At 41.7% G+C, this 12,525-nt stretch overlaps 1 protein-coding gene across 6 annotated transcripts in view; it reads left to right on the forward strand.

Annotated features, from left to right (window-relative positions):
* The window catches only part of CCDC148 (coiled-coil domain containing 148), a 198,209-nt gene that overhangs the window by 168,059 nt on the left and 17,625 nt on the right, over nt 1–12,525 (forward strand). For all 6 annotated transcript variants that reach the window (XR_013217805.1, XM_077272911.1, XM_077272915.1 and 3 more), the window contains 2 exons: nt 6,111–6,251; nt 11,318–11,436. Coding sequence is in view for 5 of the 6 variants with exons in the window: in XM_077272911.1 (XP_077129026.1) it covers nt 6,111–6,251; nt 11,318–11,436 (260 nt within the window). In the remaining variant the exon portion in view is untranslated. The remainder of the gene's footprint in view (nt 1–6,110; nt 6,252–11,317; nt 11,437–12,525) is intronic.

Below are 12,525 nucleotides of genomic sequence, written 5' to 3' on the forward strand. Positions count from 1 at the left end.
GTCGTGCTGTAAGACCAAAGCAACATCCTACTGAGGCGCACAACCGGTGGCCGGAACGCCGAGAGAGTATCATAATATCCAGCTTCAAGCAATACTCTAAACAGCGGCAGGACAGTCAGTCTAAGGCGGGCTGTCTAACTTAAATCACCTATGCAGTCTTGGGGGGCAACTTGTGGAGAGGGGCGACTCTAGGGTCCCGGAAGAGCTCCGAGCCTACCCGTCAAACGGGTGCCGTCCCAACCAGAACATCAGGGAGGGACGGAGGATTAGCAGAACATCATCTAATCGAGTTGTGAGGGAACTTAAGAAACAGACACAACAGTTGTGGGGTACTTTCCGTAAGCACAGCAGGGAAGGACCACAACACCTAGCGCTAGGGGGAAGGCGCAGATTTCCACCTGTGAAGAGAACTCTGGAGGTGCCATTGGACCGGCCGGACTTGCGCTGCCTGGTGAACCGTATTCCGGACTGAGGACCCAGAGATCTTCAGTAAAGAGGTAAAGAGACTGCAACCTGGTGTCCTCGTTATTTACCGCGACCTGCACCCCACAACTGCACCGCTACACCACCACTTTATTGCACCGGACGTCCCCCACTGACAGACAGGGCCACGGACCGGGTCTAGCCACCGTGACCACTCCAGGACTGAGACTCAGAGGCCCGGCTCCGGGTACCCCTCGGCCCTGCGGCGGTGTGGGGGCGCTCCAGTTCCATATTGTTTTTAGACTCCGTTGTTCACAGATTGGTGAACTTCTGACCATCTTTGCTTCTGAGAGACTCTGCCTCTCTAACATGCTCTTTTTGTATACAGTTATGTGACTTAGTTGAAAACTAACCCTCCAGCTGTTTTTATTAGAGCCGCTTACTTTTTCAGCCCCTTGTTAACCCCTGTCCCAATATTTTACGAGATGCATTTCTGCCATCAATTTCTAAATGAATTAATTTTTTTTAAATGCAGTTTAAAAATGTCTAAATGTCACCTCCTGACCTGTGCTCTATGTTTACTGTAAAAAATAATATAAATTCCAAATCATTAGACTCTTGATTTATTTTACACAGTGTTCCAACATATTTTTAGAATTGGGATTGTATAGCGTGTCTTTAGTTCGGTAGGCAGAGACCGGTGGGGGGGCGAGGGAAACATCCGCTCAGGAGAGGCAGGAGTTTTGTAAGGTGAGCATACTTGAGACCTGATTGTAAAAAATCGATAGAGGTTGGATCGTTCCTTTAAACTACCTAGTAACCGGCAAGATGACCCGTTTCATCCATTATAAGTTGTATAATGTTTTTATAATACTTTTATAATGACATTTTGATGCAGTTTCTCCTAACATGCCGATCTGGCTTTAGTCCAACACGAATGTTTCCGCACTATTTAGTGAATAGGTTTAGGAAATTTACACATGGGGGGAAAACGGTATAGTGAGTCGCTCTGTCTCTCTTGTAGGAGTTATCTCCATAATCCACAACATCTGGATAGCACGCTCCATATACTCTTCTGTTATTTGCTTAGATTTATTAACCTTCAGAAGGAATTAATCATTCATTTTTTATGATTATAATTCCATAATTGCAATATAAAAAGAGCTATGTAAATGAAAAAATCAAATGTAATTACACACAAAAAAAGGGCCCGTGATTAATTGCCACCAGCTATTTAAAATTCTCATCTAAGAAAAGAGGGGATAATTGCACTTCATTAAAAGATAGAAAAAAAAGTTTGAACCTTGTGAGAAGTTAGGTATTAAAGAGGTTCACCACTACTTTATCATTGTTGACCTATCCTTGGGATAGGTCATCATGTCTGATCAGTTGGGGTCTGACACCCGGCACCCCCTCCGATCAGCGGTGGCAGCGGCTTCCAGACGGAATTGCTTCATTGCAGAGCAGCTCCGTCTCCTGATAGTGGCCGCGGCCGCTTACTGCACGTTCGCCTCCTATTGGCTTGAATACACAAAATGGCCACCACCAAAGTGCTGCTTTCCTTTCGACTTTTCCAAATTAAAAATTGTCCCCGTCGTTGAAACTCTGTAGCAGAGCACCACTGTTTTTCACTGACTTATTTTTATCATGTGCATTTGCTGACAGCTCCATCTAAGTAACGCTGATAACGCAGAGATGTTTCCTTTGCTTTTCCTGAATCAGGAATCAAGTAATAACATTGTGCTGCGGTTTACCACCCTCCATTGATGCATGTAACCATGCAGATTTCTTCAGCTGTATGTGGATGAGGGTTGCCTGAATAGACTTTCTTCATAAGAATGTACACTGCTCAAAAAAAAATAAAGGGAACACTAAAATCCCACATCCTAGATATCTCTGAATGAAATATTCCAGTTGCAAATTTTTATTCATTGCATAGTGGAATGTGTTCAGAATAATAAAACATAACAATTATCAATGTACATTAAAATGAATATCCCATAGAGGTCTGGATTTGGAATGATACTCAAAATCAAAGTGGAAAATCAAATTACAGGCTGATCCAACTTCAGTGGAAATGCCTCATGACAAGGAAAAGATGCTCAATATTGTCTGTGGCCTCCACGTGCCTGTATGACCTCCCTACAACGCCTGGGCATGCTCCTGATGAGGCGGTGGATGTTCTCCTGAGGGATCTCTTGCCAGGCCTGGACTAAAGTATGCGCCAACTCCTGGACAGTCTGTGGTGCAACATGACGTTAGTGGATGGAGCGAGACATGATGTCCCAGATGTGCTCAATCGGATCCAAGTCTGGGGAACAGGCGGGCCAATCCATTGTTTCAATGCCTTCATCTTGTAGGAACTGCTGACACACTCCAGCCGCATGAGGTCTGGCATTGTCCTGCATTAGGAGGAACCCAGGGCCAACCGCACCAGCATATGGTCTCATAAGGGGTCTGAGGATCTCATCTCGGTACCTAATGGTAGTCAGGCTACCTCTGGAGAGCACGTGGAGGGCTGTGCGGCCCTCCAAAGAAATGCCACCCCACACCATTACTGACCCACTGCTAAACCGGTCATTCTGAAAGATGTTGCAGGCAGCAGATCGCTCTCCATGGCATCTCCAGACTCTGTCACATATGCTCAGTGTGAACCTGCTTTCATCTATGAAGAGCACAGGGCGCCAGTGGCGAATTTGCCAATCCTGGTGTTGTGTGGCAAATGCCAAGCGTCCTGCACAGTGTTGGGCTGTGAGCACAACCCCCATCTGTGGACGTCGGGCACTCAGATCATCCTCATGGAGTCGGTTTCTAACCGTTTGTGCAGACACATGTACATTTGTGGCCTGCTGGAGGTCATTTTGCAGGGCTCTGGCAGTGCTCCTCCTGTTCCTCCTTGCACAAAAGCAGAGGTAGAAGTCCTGCTGCTGGGTTGTTGCCTTCCTATGGCCCCCTCCACGTCTCCTTGTGTACTGGCCTGTCTCCTGGTAGTGCCTCCAGCCTCTGGACACAGCAAACCTTGCCACAGCTCACATTGATGTGCCATCCTGGATGGGCTGCACTACCTGAGCCACTTGTGTGGGTTGTAGAGTCCGTCTCATGCTACCACGAGTGTGAAAGCACAACCAACATTCAAAAGTGACCAAAACATCATCCAGAAAGCATTGGTACTGAGATGTGGTCTGTGGTCCCCACCTGCAGAACCACTCCTATATTGAGGGTGTCTTGACAATTGCCAATAATTTCCATCTGTTGTTTATTCCATTTGCACAGCAACATGTGAAATTGATTGTCAATCAGTGTTGCTTCCTAAGTGGACAGTTTGATTTCACAGAAGTTTGATTTACTTGGAGTTATATTCTGTTGTCTAAGTGTTCCCTTTATGACATCATCTATTGTGAATGGTGAATTTTGTGTTATCTACTGTATATAAGGGTGTAATCTGTTGCTGTACAAGAGAAAGAGGTGAGCTGTGACATCACCTATTGTGGATGCTGTGCCATATACTGTATATAGAGGTGTTAATAGTCATTGTATAGAAGGGGGAGGAGGTGAGGTGTGACATCACCTATTGTGATTGGTGGATCCTGTTATTTACTGTATATAGAGGTGTTATCAGTCATTGTACAGGAGGAGGAGTTGAGCTGTGATATCATCTATTGTGAATGGTGAATCCTGTGTTATCTGCTATATATAGAGGTGTTATCAGACATTGTACAGGAGGAGGAGGTGAGCTGTGATATCACCTATTGTGAATGGTGGATCCTGTGTTATCTACTGTATATAGAGGTGTTATCAGTCATTGTACAGGAGGAGGAGGTGAGCTGTGATATCACCTACTGTGAATTGTGAATCCTGTGTTATCTTATGTGTATAAAAGTGTTAATTTTCATGGTAATACTGTCTGTGTTAATAATAAAAAGTCACTTTTAGAGAGCAGAAAGAGTAAGTCTATTATGGGCCTAGTGTCCACTGTGAAAATAGCAAAAATGTTAGAACAAAATTATATTTAACATAAAATCCTGATTTAAACTGCAGGTCTTTTCCTGCTGACACATTCCCTGTAATAGTTCAGACTTTCCTTCCATTATCAGGATGCGGTTTAGTTCCTTATCCATCACCGTTAACCTCTCGTTACCATTCTGTATGTGAATTTAATGGGAAAATACAAGGGCTGCATCTGTAAGCAGAGAGTATAAATGATTTCATGTCTGGAGGATTAATCTTTCATGCTGTCCACTGGTTGATCCTTTGCGATTTGAACTCTGTTAAACTGACCCGTGACGGTCTATCATATTTCTGTAAAAGATATTTGCAAGATACAATTTGCCTCATTAATCTGCTCTTGGATGTAACACTTGTATCGATCCATTCGCTCACATATTGTTTCTCCACCCGCAAAAGAAACCTTCTTTAGTTTGTCATCTTCTCATTATTGGAAGTATCGGGCAGACGCCGAGAGTTTTTCTGCGCCATTTATCTTAAGAACATCTGTTCAGTAACACCCCGTGCTACAGAAATCCTCTCATGTCAGTTTCATCATTTTATGCCAAGCTGAGAAAAATCTGCTGCTTCTTGTATGGAAACCAATCAATAAGGAATTTATTTTCTCTGCCGAGATCACACAACCCAGACATTAAATAAATGGAGGCTGGCAAAACGTTGAAGGCATCTCAAAAACGTGACACTATTTGATACGTACTAATAATTTTAGTAATTAAAGCATTGTCTGACACCCACGATTTCCTGAAGTTTAGTCACAGTTATCATATACTGATATGTGAAATGATGACTTAAATGCCATCCGTCTTACCGACTGTAAATTATTGGTGTCATTTGTGGGTCGTGCAGCAGTCGAGACTGAAATTACTTATTGAACATCTTAATTCATTCATCTTGCTATAACAGCTTTACTACTTAAACTCTTTTCAGGCTAGCCTCATTGTTTACTTTTATAACAGGCCTTCACAGTTATAGCTGAACTTTTTGTGAACACATATTTTTTTGGACCCCATTGGCTTATCTGGAGGTCCATCGGAGGTCCACATGAATAGCGCTACAGACTCAAATTTTTTTGCTCACTGACATACATGTAAACAGCACCTTGGGATAGTAATACACACTAGATAAAAGTAACCTGAAGACTGTGACTGCAAACTTGTGAATCCTCACAGCGCGCAATGTGCATGCTTTCAGGATTATCTGGTGTTGACGCAATGGGAAGGCGCGTGGTCGTAAGTATTCAATTTGAATATATGCGTTCACATGCCAACTAGACAAGTGTATTGAGTGAGGCTGGACATGTCTGGTTGGAATGTGGCCGGAGGTATGTATATAGCATTCTTGTGGTCACATGACCTCCTGCTCCCAGCTTCGGCATTGGAGAATCCTGCCAGTACGCACTGTGCACGCTGACAGGATTTGCAGGTTTGCAGTCAGTGACTTCAGACTTCAGCCCCAAGCCTTAGCAACCCCTTTAATGTCTATAGCCACATTTAAACATATAACAAGTACCGAACATGCAAAAATGGAAATGAGAAAAATCTGTTGGGATGTAAATAACGCACTTGCGCCCTGTTCTTTGATGTAGTGTACCAAGCGTACTTTTGTCATCCTAAAATACTGCATTTGATATATGTGTATGTGTGTATAAAACCCATTTGAAATGTTCCCAAATCCAATTTTAGGTCACACAGTGGAGAATACACCAAGAAGAAGCCTCTAGATTAGAATCTTCTATCACTGCCAGGAGACAAAAGGAGGAGGAACAGCAAGAAAAACAAAGGAGAGAGAAAGAAAAGCTCCAGCGAGCAAACGAAAAGGAGAAAGTATGAAAGCTCTAATCATTTGCATATTTTACTTAACAGATTACAGAAAATATCTTGATGCATGCTAATTAAAACTATTTGTTACTGCTGGCAGTGCATTGGGTAAGCGTGTTTACACAGCATTCCCGGCAAGATTGTTTAAGACCTCGCTAAAGCCATTAATGCCTCGAAGGAACTAAATCTTCTCCGCACTGCATTGTGCGCAGAGTGTAATGTATCCTGAATTATTCTGTAAATGTGGGTTTTTGTAACAGTACTAGAGAGACTGTGGGAACGCTCAAAGTGCTGCAGTCAAGTACTCTGCACTGCAGTACATTCTGGTCACAACTCAGCAACTCCTTGCAAAGCACACTTTACCCACACAAGGATACGGGCTCCTGCCGTGTGCTCCACAGCAATGCAAATTATGGGAGCTGAAATATATGAAATCTCGATTTACACTAATGGAGGCCTTTCCCGGAAGATTTGTCACCCAATTTCAATAAGGAAAAATTCATGTTATTGCAATCCAAACCACCAAGAGCAACCTCTTCCTCCTTACAGAGATTTACATCAATACAAATAATCATTTGTTTCATAGCTTCAGCCCCTTTTCCCCACCAATCTAATGGCACATTCAGATTTGCCGATCTTGGCCCGTTAAGAAACGGTGATTGTCTACGTACAAGGTGATCTGCGTTTGTTTACTGGTCTGTGCCCTAAGGCCAACAAAGACTGATGGGGACAGAACAATCATTGATGGAATCGTTGTAAGTAGCACATTCTCTGTTTACACGGGGCGATGAGCAGCTGATAATAATTTTTTTATTGGGCACTTCCGAATCGCCCATAAAGATTCTGGTGGTCCACATATAACTCTGTCCTGACATTTTAGAATGTCATAGCCGGGTAAATTGCCGCAAGAGAATATGCAAACAAAGCCAGATTGACCATAGAGAAGGCAGAGATGGCTTATCATTACCTCTGCCTTCCTGATTGCTGCATACAAATACGCTGACCAAGCAAGAGGCTGATTTTGCCCTGTGACGTCCAGTAATATTCAGCCACAGATAGAGAAATCAGATCTGAAAATGTATTTACATTTTACAACTCTCCCCTTCCTAAGGTCTTTTATGATCTTATGTGGGGCACAGCTTGTAAAATAAATTACAAAATAAGTTAATAAATGCATAAAAAGTAAGATAACATATATAATAAGAAATACAAATAAATTTAAAAAAAGCCATTGCGCATCCATAAGGCTGTTTCTAGTCACCCCCTCCCCCATTCCTGAGAGAAAAACAGAGATATTTCATATACTGTACAGTGCCTTGCAGAAGTACTGGGCCCCCTGGAACTTTTCAACCTTTTCCCACATATCATGCTTCAAACATAAAGATACCAAATGTACATTTTTGGTGAAGAATCAACAAGTGGAACACAATTGTGAAGTTGAATGAAATTTATTGGTTATTTTAAATTTTTGTGGAAATTCAAAAACTGAAAAGTGGGGCGTGCAATATTATTCGGCCCCTTTACTTTCAGTGCAGCAAACTCACTCCAGAAGTTCATTGTGGAACTCTGAATGATCCAATGTTGTCCTAAATGCCTAATGATGATAAATATAATCCACCTGTGTGTAATCAAGTCTCTGTATAAAAGCACCTGCTCTGTGATAGTCTCAGGGTTCTGTTTGAAGCACAGAGAGCGTCATGAAGACCAAGGAACACAACAGGCAGGTCCGTGATACTGTTGTGGAGATGTTTAAAACCGGATTTGGTTACAAAATGATTTTAAAAACTTTAAACATGCTAAGGAGCACTGTGCTAGCGATCATATTGAAATGGAAGGAGTATCATACCACTGCGAATCTACCAAGACCCATCCGTCCCTCTAAACTTTCATATCAAACAAGGAGAAGACTGATCAGAGATGCAGCCAAGAGGCCCATGATCACTCTGGATGAACGGCAGAGATCTACAGCTGAGGTGGGACAGTCTGTCCATAGGAGAGCAATCAGTCGTACACTGCACAAATCTGGCCTTTATGGAAGAGTGGCAAGAAGAAACCCACTTCTCAAAGATATCCATAAAAAGTGTTGTTTAAAGTTTGCAACAAGCTACCTGGGAGACACACCAAACACGTGGAAGAAGGTGCTCTGGTCAGATGAAACCAAAAATCGAACTTTTTGGCAACAATACCAAACGATATGTTTGGCGTAAAGGCAACACAGCTTATCACCTTGAACACACCATCCCCACTGTCAAACATGGTGGTGGCAGCATCATGGTTTGGGCCTGCTTTTCTTCAGCAGGGACAGGGAAGTTGGTTAAAATTGATGGGAAGATGGATAGAGCCAAATACTGGACCATTCTTGAGGAAAACCTGTTGAGTCTGCAAAAGACCTGAGACTGGGACGGAGATTTGTCTTCCAACAAGACAATGATCCCAAACATAAAGCAAAATCTACAATGGAATGGTTCACAGATAAACGTATCCAGGTGTTAGAATGGCCAAGTCAGAGTCCAGACCTCAATCCAATCGAGAATCTGTGGAAAGAGCTGAAAACTGCTGTTCACAAACGATCTCCATCAAACCTCACTGAGCTCGAGCTGTTTGCCAAGGAAGAATGGGCAAGAATTTCAGTCTCTCGATGTACAAAACTGATAGAGACATACCCCAAGCGCCTTACAGCTGTAATCGCAGCAAAAGGTGGTGCAACAAAGTGTTAAGTTAAAGGGGCCGAATAATATTGCACGCCCCACTTTTCAGTTTTTGAATTTCCACAAAAATTTAAAATAACCAATAAATTTCGATCAACTTCACAATTGTGTTCCACTTGTTGTTGATTCTTCACCAAAAATTTACACTTGGTATCTTTATGTTTGAAGCATGGTATGTGGGAAAAGGTGGAAAAGTTCCAGGGGGCCGAATACTTTCAGAAGGCACTGTATATATAATTCTACAAAAGGGGAAGATAATTTAAAATGAATATTAGTGGTCATTGTGGTCATGAAAAAAATGTGAAAAATAGACACATTTTTTTCTGTCTTTTGCCCAAATATCAGAAAAATAAAATAAAAACAAAAAAAATTGATTTTGCGTATCATGAAAATAAGAGTAAAAAATTATTTACTTACCCCTAGAATGCATGACCATAGAAATCTACACTTTCACATACCTGGGGCCTTTTAGGCCTGTGTGCAAATAACATGGAATAACTCAAATAAAAATACTTTTCAAAGTTTATATGAAAAATTGCAAAGTAAGGATGCATTCCCACTAGCGGCGCTGGGGTCCGTCAGGAGGGGATCCGTAATGGATCTGACCTCCTAGTGACCCCAGCTAAGGAGCGTACAGATACGCTCAGATTTCCTTTCCTGGATAAATATAACAACGCTTTCTTTTTTTTCTCTTGGCTCTGGATGTTCCTGAAAATGTATACCATGTTTGGATCATAGCTTCAGTAGTTTGCCTTGGCAAGCATTTCGTGTTGCTTCGCTCCATCATGGTAGGTGTTAAAAGTTCATAGCAAAGCATTTGAAAAATGTTTACAGAAAACATCTCTTGTAATCACATGTAAACCTAGTACAGGCCTAAAAGGCCCCAGGTATGTGAATATGGGGTATTCCCAAAAAAGAGTTGTTATACCGAAATGCCTGTAACCTAAAAATATATGAACAACTGGAAATTACTAACAATATACCTGAGGATTACCTAGAGTTTCAGAATTCTAACTAAAGTAATCTTGCAGAAAATAGAAAACCATTAACCTAGCAGGTCTGCGAGGCCCCAGGTATGCGTTCTAGGGTTACACCACATATATGAAAAAAAAAAAGTTGAATATGTGCCATGTGTGGTTATGACCAGGAGAAGATAGCCTGGTCTTTAGTTGGTTAAAATATCTGATCACCCTCCCACAGTGATGAACATAAAATCAAACTGACGACCATATACAAAGAAGGTCTTAAAAAGGCGTAGATACAAAGAATAATTCACAAATTAAAAACAGCCCCAAAACACCAAAAACTAGACAAAATAAGGGTAGTGAATTGGATACAAAGTGCTTTGTTTTCCAAAAATGGCGAAACTCTTATCTGCGGGCTGAATTTAGTATTGCACTTTAGCTGTATTCGAATGAATAACAGTGACTTCAATTAAGCAGGAAAAATGATCTACTGTAGTTTTATGAATGGTGAAGTCTGAACAAAATGTATTTCTAGTGATGAACGAGCATGCTCGGATAAGGTGTTTACCGAGCATGTTCGAGTGCTAATCAAGCATTTCGGCGTGCTCGAAAAATATGTTAGCGTCACCGCATCTGCATGTCTCGCGGCTGTTAGACAGCTGCAACACACGCAGGGATTGCCTAACAAACAGTAAACCCCTGCATGTGTTGCGGCAGTCGAACAGCCGCGAGACATGCAGCTGCGGTGACTTAAACATATTTTTCGAGCACTCTGAAAATACTCAAGACATGAGCACGCTCGCTCGCCACTATGTATTTTCCATCCACCAACGTGACCAAATTAGATTTGTACAGACAAAAAGTAAGCAACAATGCAGCATCTGACTACACAAAGTTTGTTTGTAGTCTGTTACCATAGTGATGCATAGATTTACATAGGAGCTGTAAACAAAAAAATGTATTTTTTATTTTAGGAAGACTTTTTAAAAGTTTCCTTGTGTCAATTTACATAAGGTTTTGTTGTGAAGCTGAAAATGGAAAATAATTGGGCTAGTCCAGGTGAGAGTCAGTAACAGCTGCTGTTCATGTGGCACGATCTGAATGTGATACATAATAACTGAATGTACAAGTTAAGTGAAAGGTGCAGGTTGGAGATATTGCGGAACAAGTCGCTTTGTCTTATAAATGTTTCCACTTAGAAATGAAATCAACAATGGAACTACAGGAACACAATGCCGGGGATTTCAAGCCTCACAGCACAATTATACATAACCGTATTTGCAAGAAACAATATCAAGATATTCTAGCATTGGGGATTTCCTTTTGTGCGGCTTGTCACGCAGGCCGAGTTTAGTTTGAATTTTCTTTTTTTTTTCTGCTTTCTTGCTTCATGCGACAGATACTAAAGTACAAAGTTGAAAAACAGCAAGCGTGGGAAGAGCAACAGAGACGGGATCTGCAGCGCCTAGAGCAGCTGAAAAACCTAATGGTCCAGCAAGCTGAGAAAGACAAAGAGCGGTAAGTGCATTAATGGGCAAACACTGGCTGTCCGTGCCCAGATGGACCATAACCCGGAGCAAGTAGACTTGTTCTGTCCTCAACACCAAAATTACAGATGGAATCCAATTTATTTCTACAACTTTTCCATATATATTTGTGAACTTTATATCCATTTTATTAAAAAGCCTTCATAATCGTCTACTTTAGTAGCAGCCACGAGTAAAGCTCTAAGAAATGATTGCTGTAAATGTTTAATGTTGTGGATGGAGAAGCTGAGCAATTCCTGCAGTTTTCACAAATCTTAAAGATTAATATTGATCCTGCAAACCCGAGGGAGGGCAGAACGTGCACAAGACAGGGCATAACCAACCATTATCAAATATTCTATTGCAATTGTACTGGATTGCCGAACTGTAAACATTACGCTCATGGATTCACTTCTAAATCTTTCATTCAAGTAAAGTTTAGGTAGTTTTACAAACTATTGGGAAAAAAACATGATTCCATGGCCACATTTAGCAATAGGCACAGTGGGCTTCATAAGGCAGGGGTGCCTATTATTCTGGTTTCTACACTACTTCTGGTGGACATTTTTTTGTTTGACCCTCAGTATGAATTGTGATCACAAAAGAGTTTGTCACGTAAGTTCCTGTGATATCACAACTGTTCTTGTGTCAGGTGAGTGACTGTGACATCACAGGTGGGTTTCATTTAGGTGAACTACTGTCATGTCACAGGTGGGGACTGTCAGGTGAGCTTCTGTGACCTCACAACTGTGCTTGTCAGGTGAGCTGCTGTGACATCATAGGTAGGTTTGTTAGATTTACTGCTTTGACATCATAAGTGTGCAGTGATCTCACAAGTTGGTATCAGTTAGATGAGCTGCTGTAGCCTCACTAGTGGATTTATTAGATGAGCTGCTGTAGCCTCACTAGTGGATTTATTAGATGAGCTGCTGTGACCTCACTAGTGGATTTATTAGATGAGCTGCTGTGACCTCACTAGTGGATTTATTAGATGAGCTGCTGTGACTTCACTACTGGATTTATTAGATGAGCTGCTGTGACTTCACTAGTGGATTTATTAGATGAGCTGCTGTGACCTCAC

The sequence above is a fragment of the Ranitomeya variabilis genome, chromosome 7 (genome assembly GCF_051348905.1).
Source record: "Ranitomeya variabilis isolate aRanVar5 chromosome 7, aRanVar5.hap1, whole genome shotgun sequence".
Lineage (NCBI taxonomy): Eukaryota > Metazoa > Chordata > Amphibia > Anura > Dendrobatidae > Ranitomeya > Ranitomeya variabilis.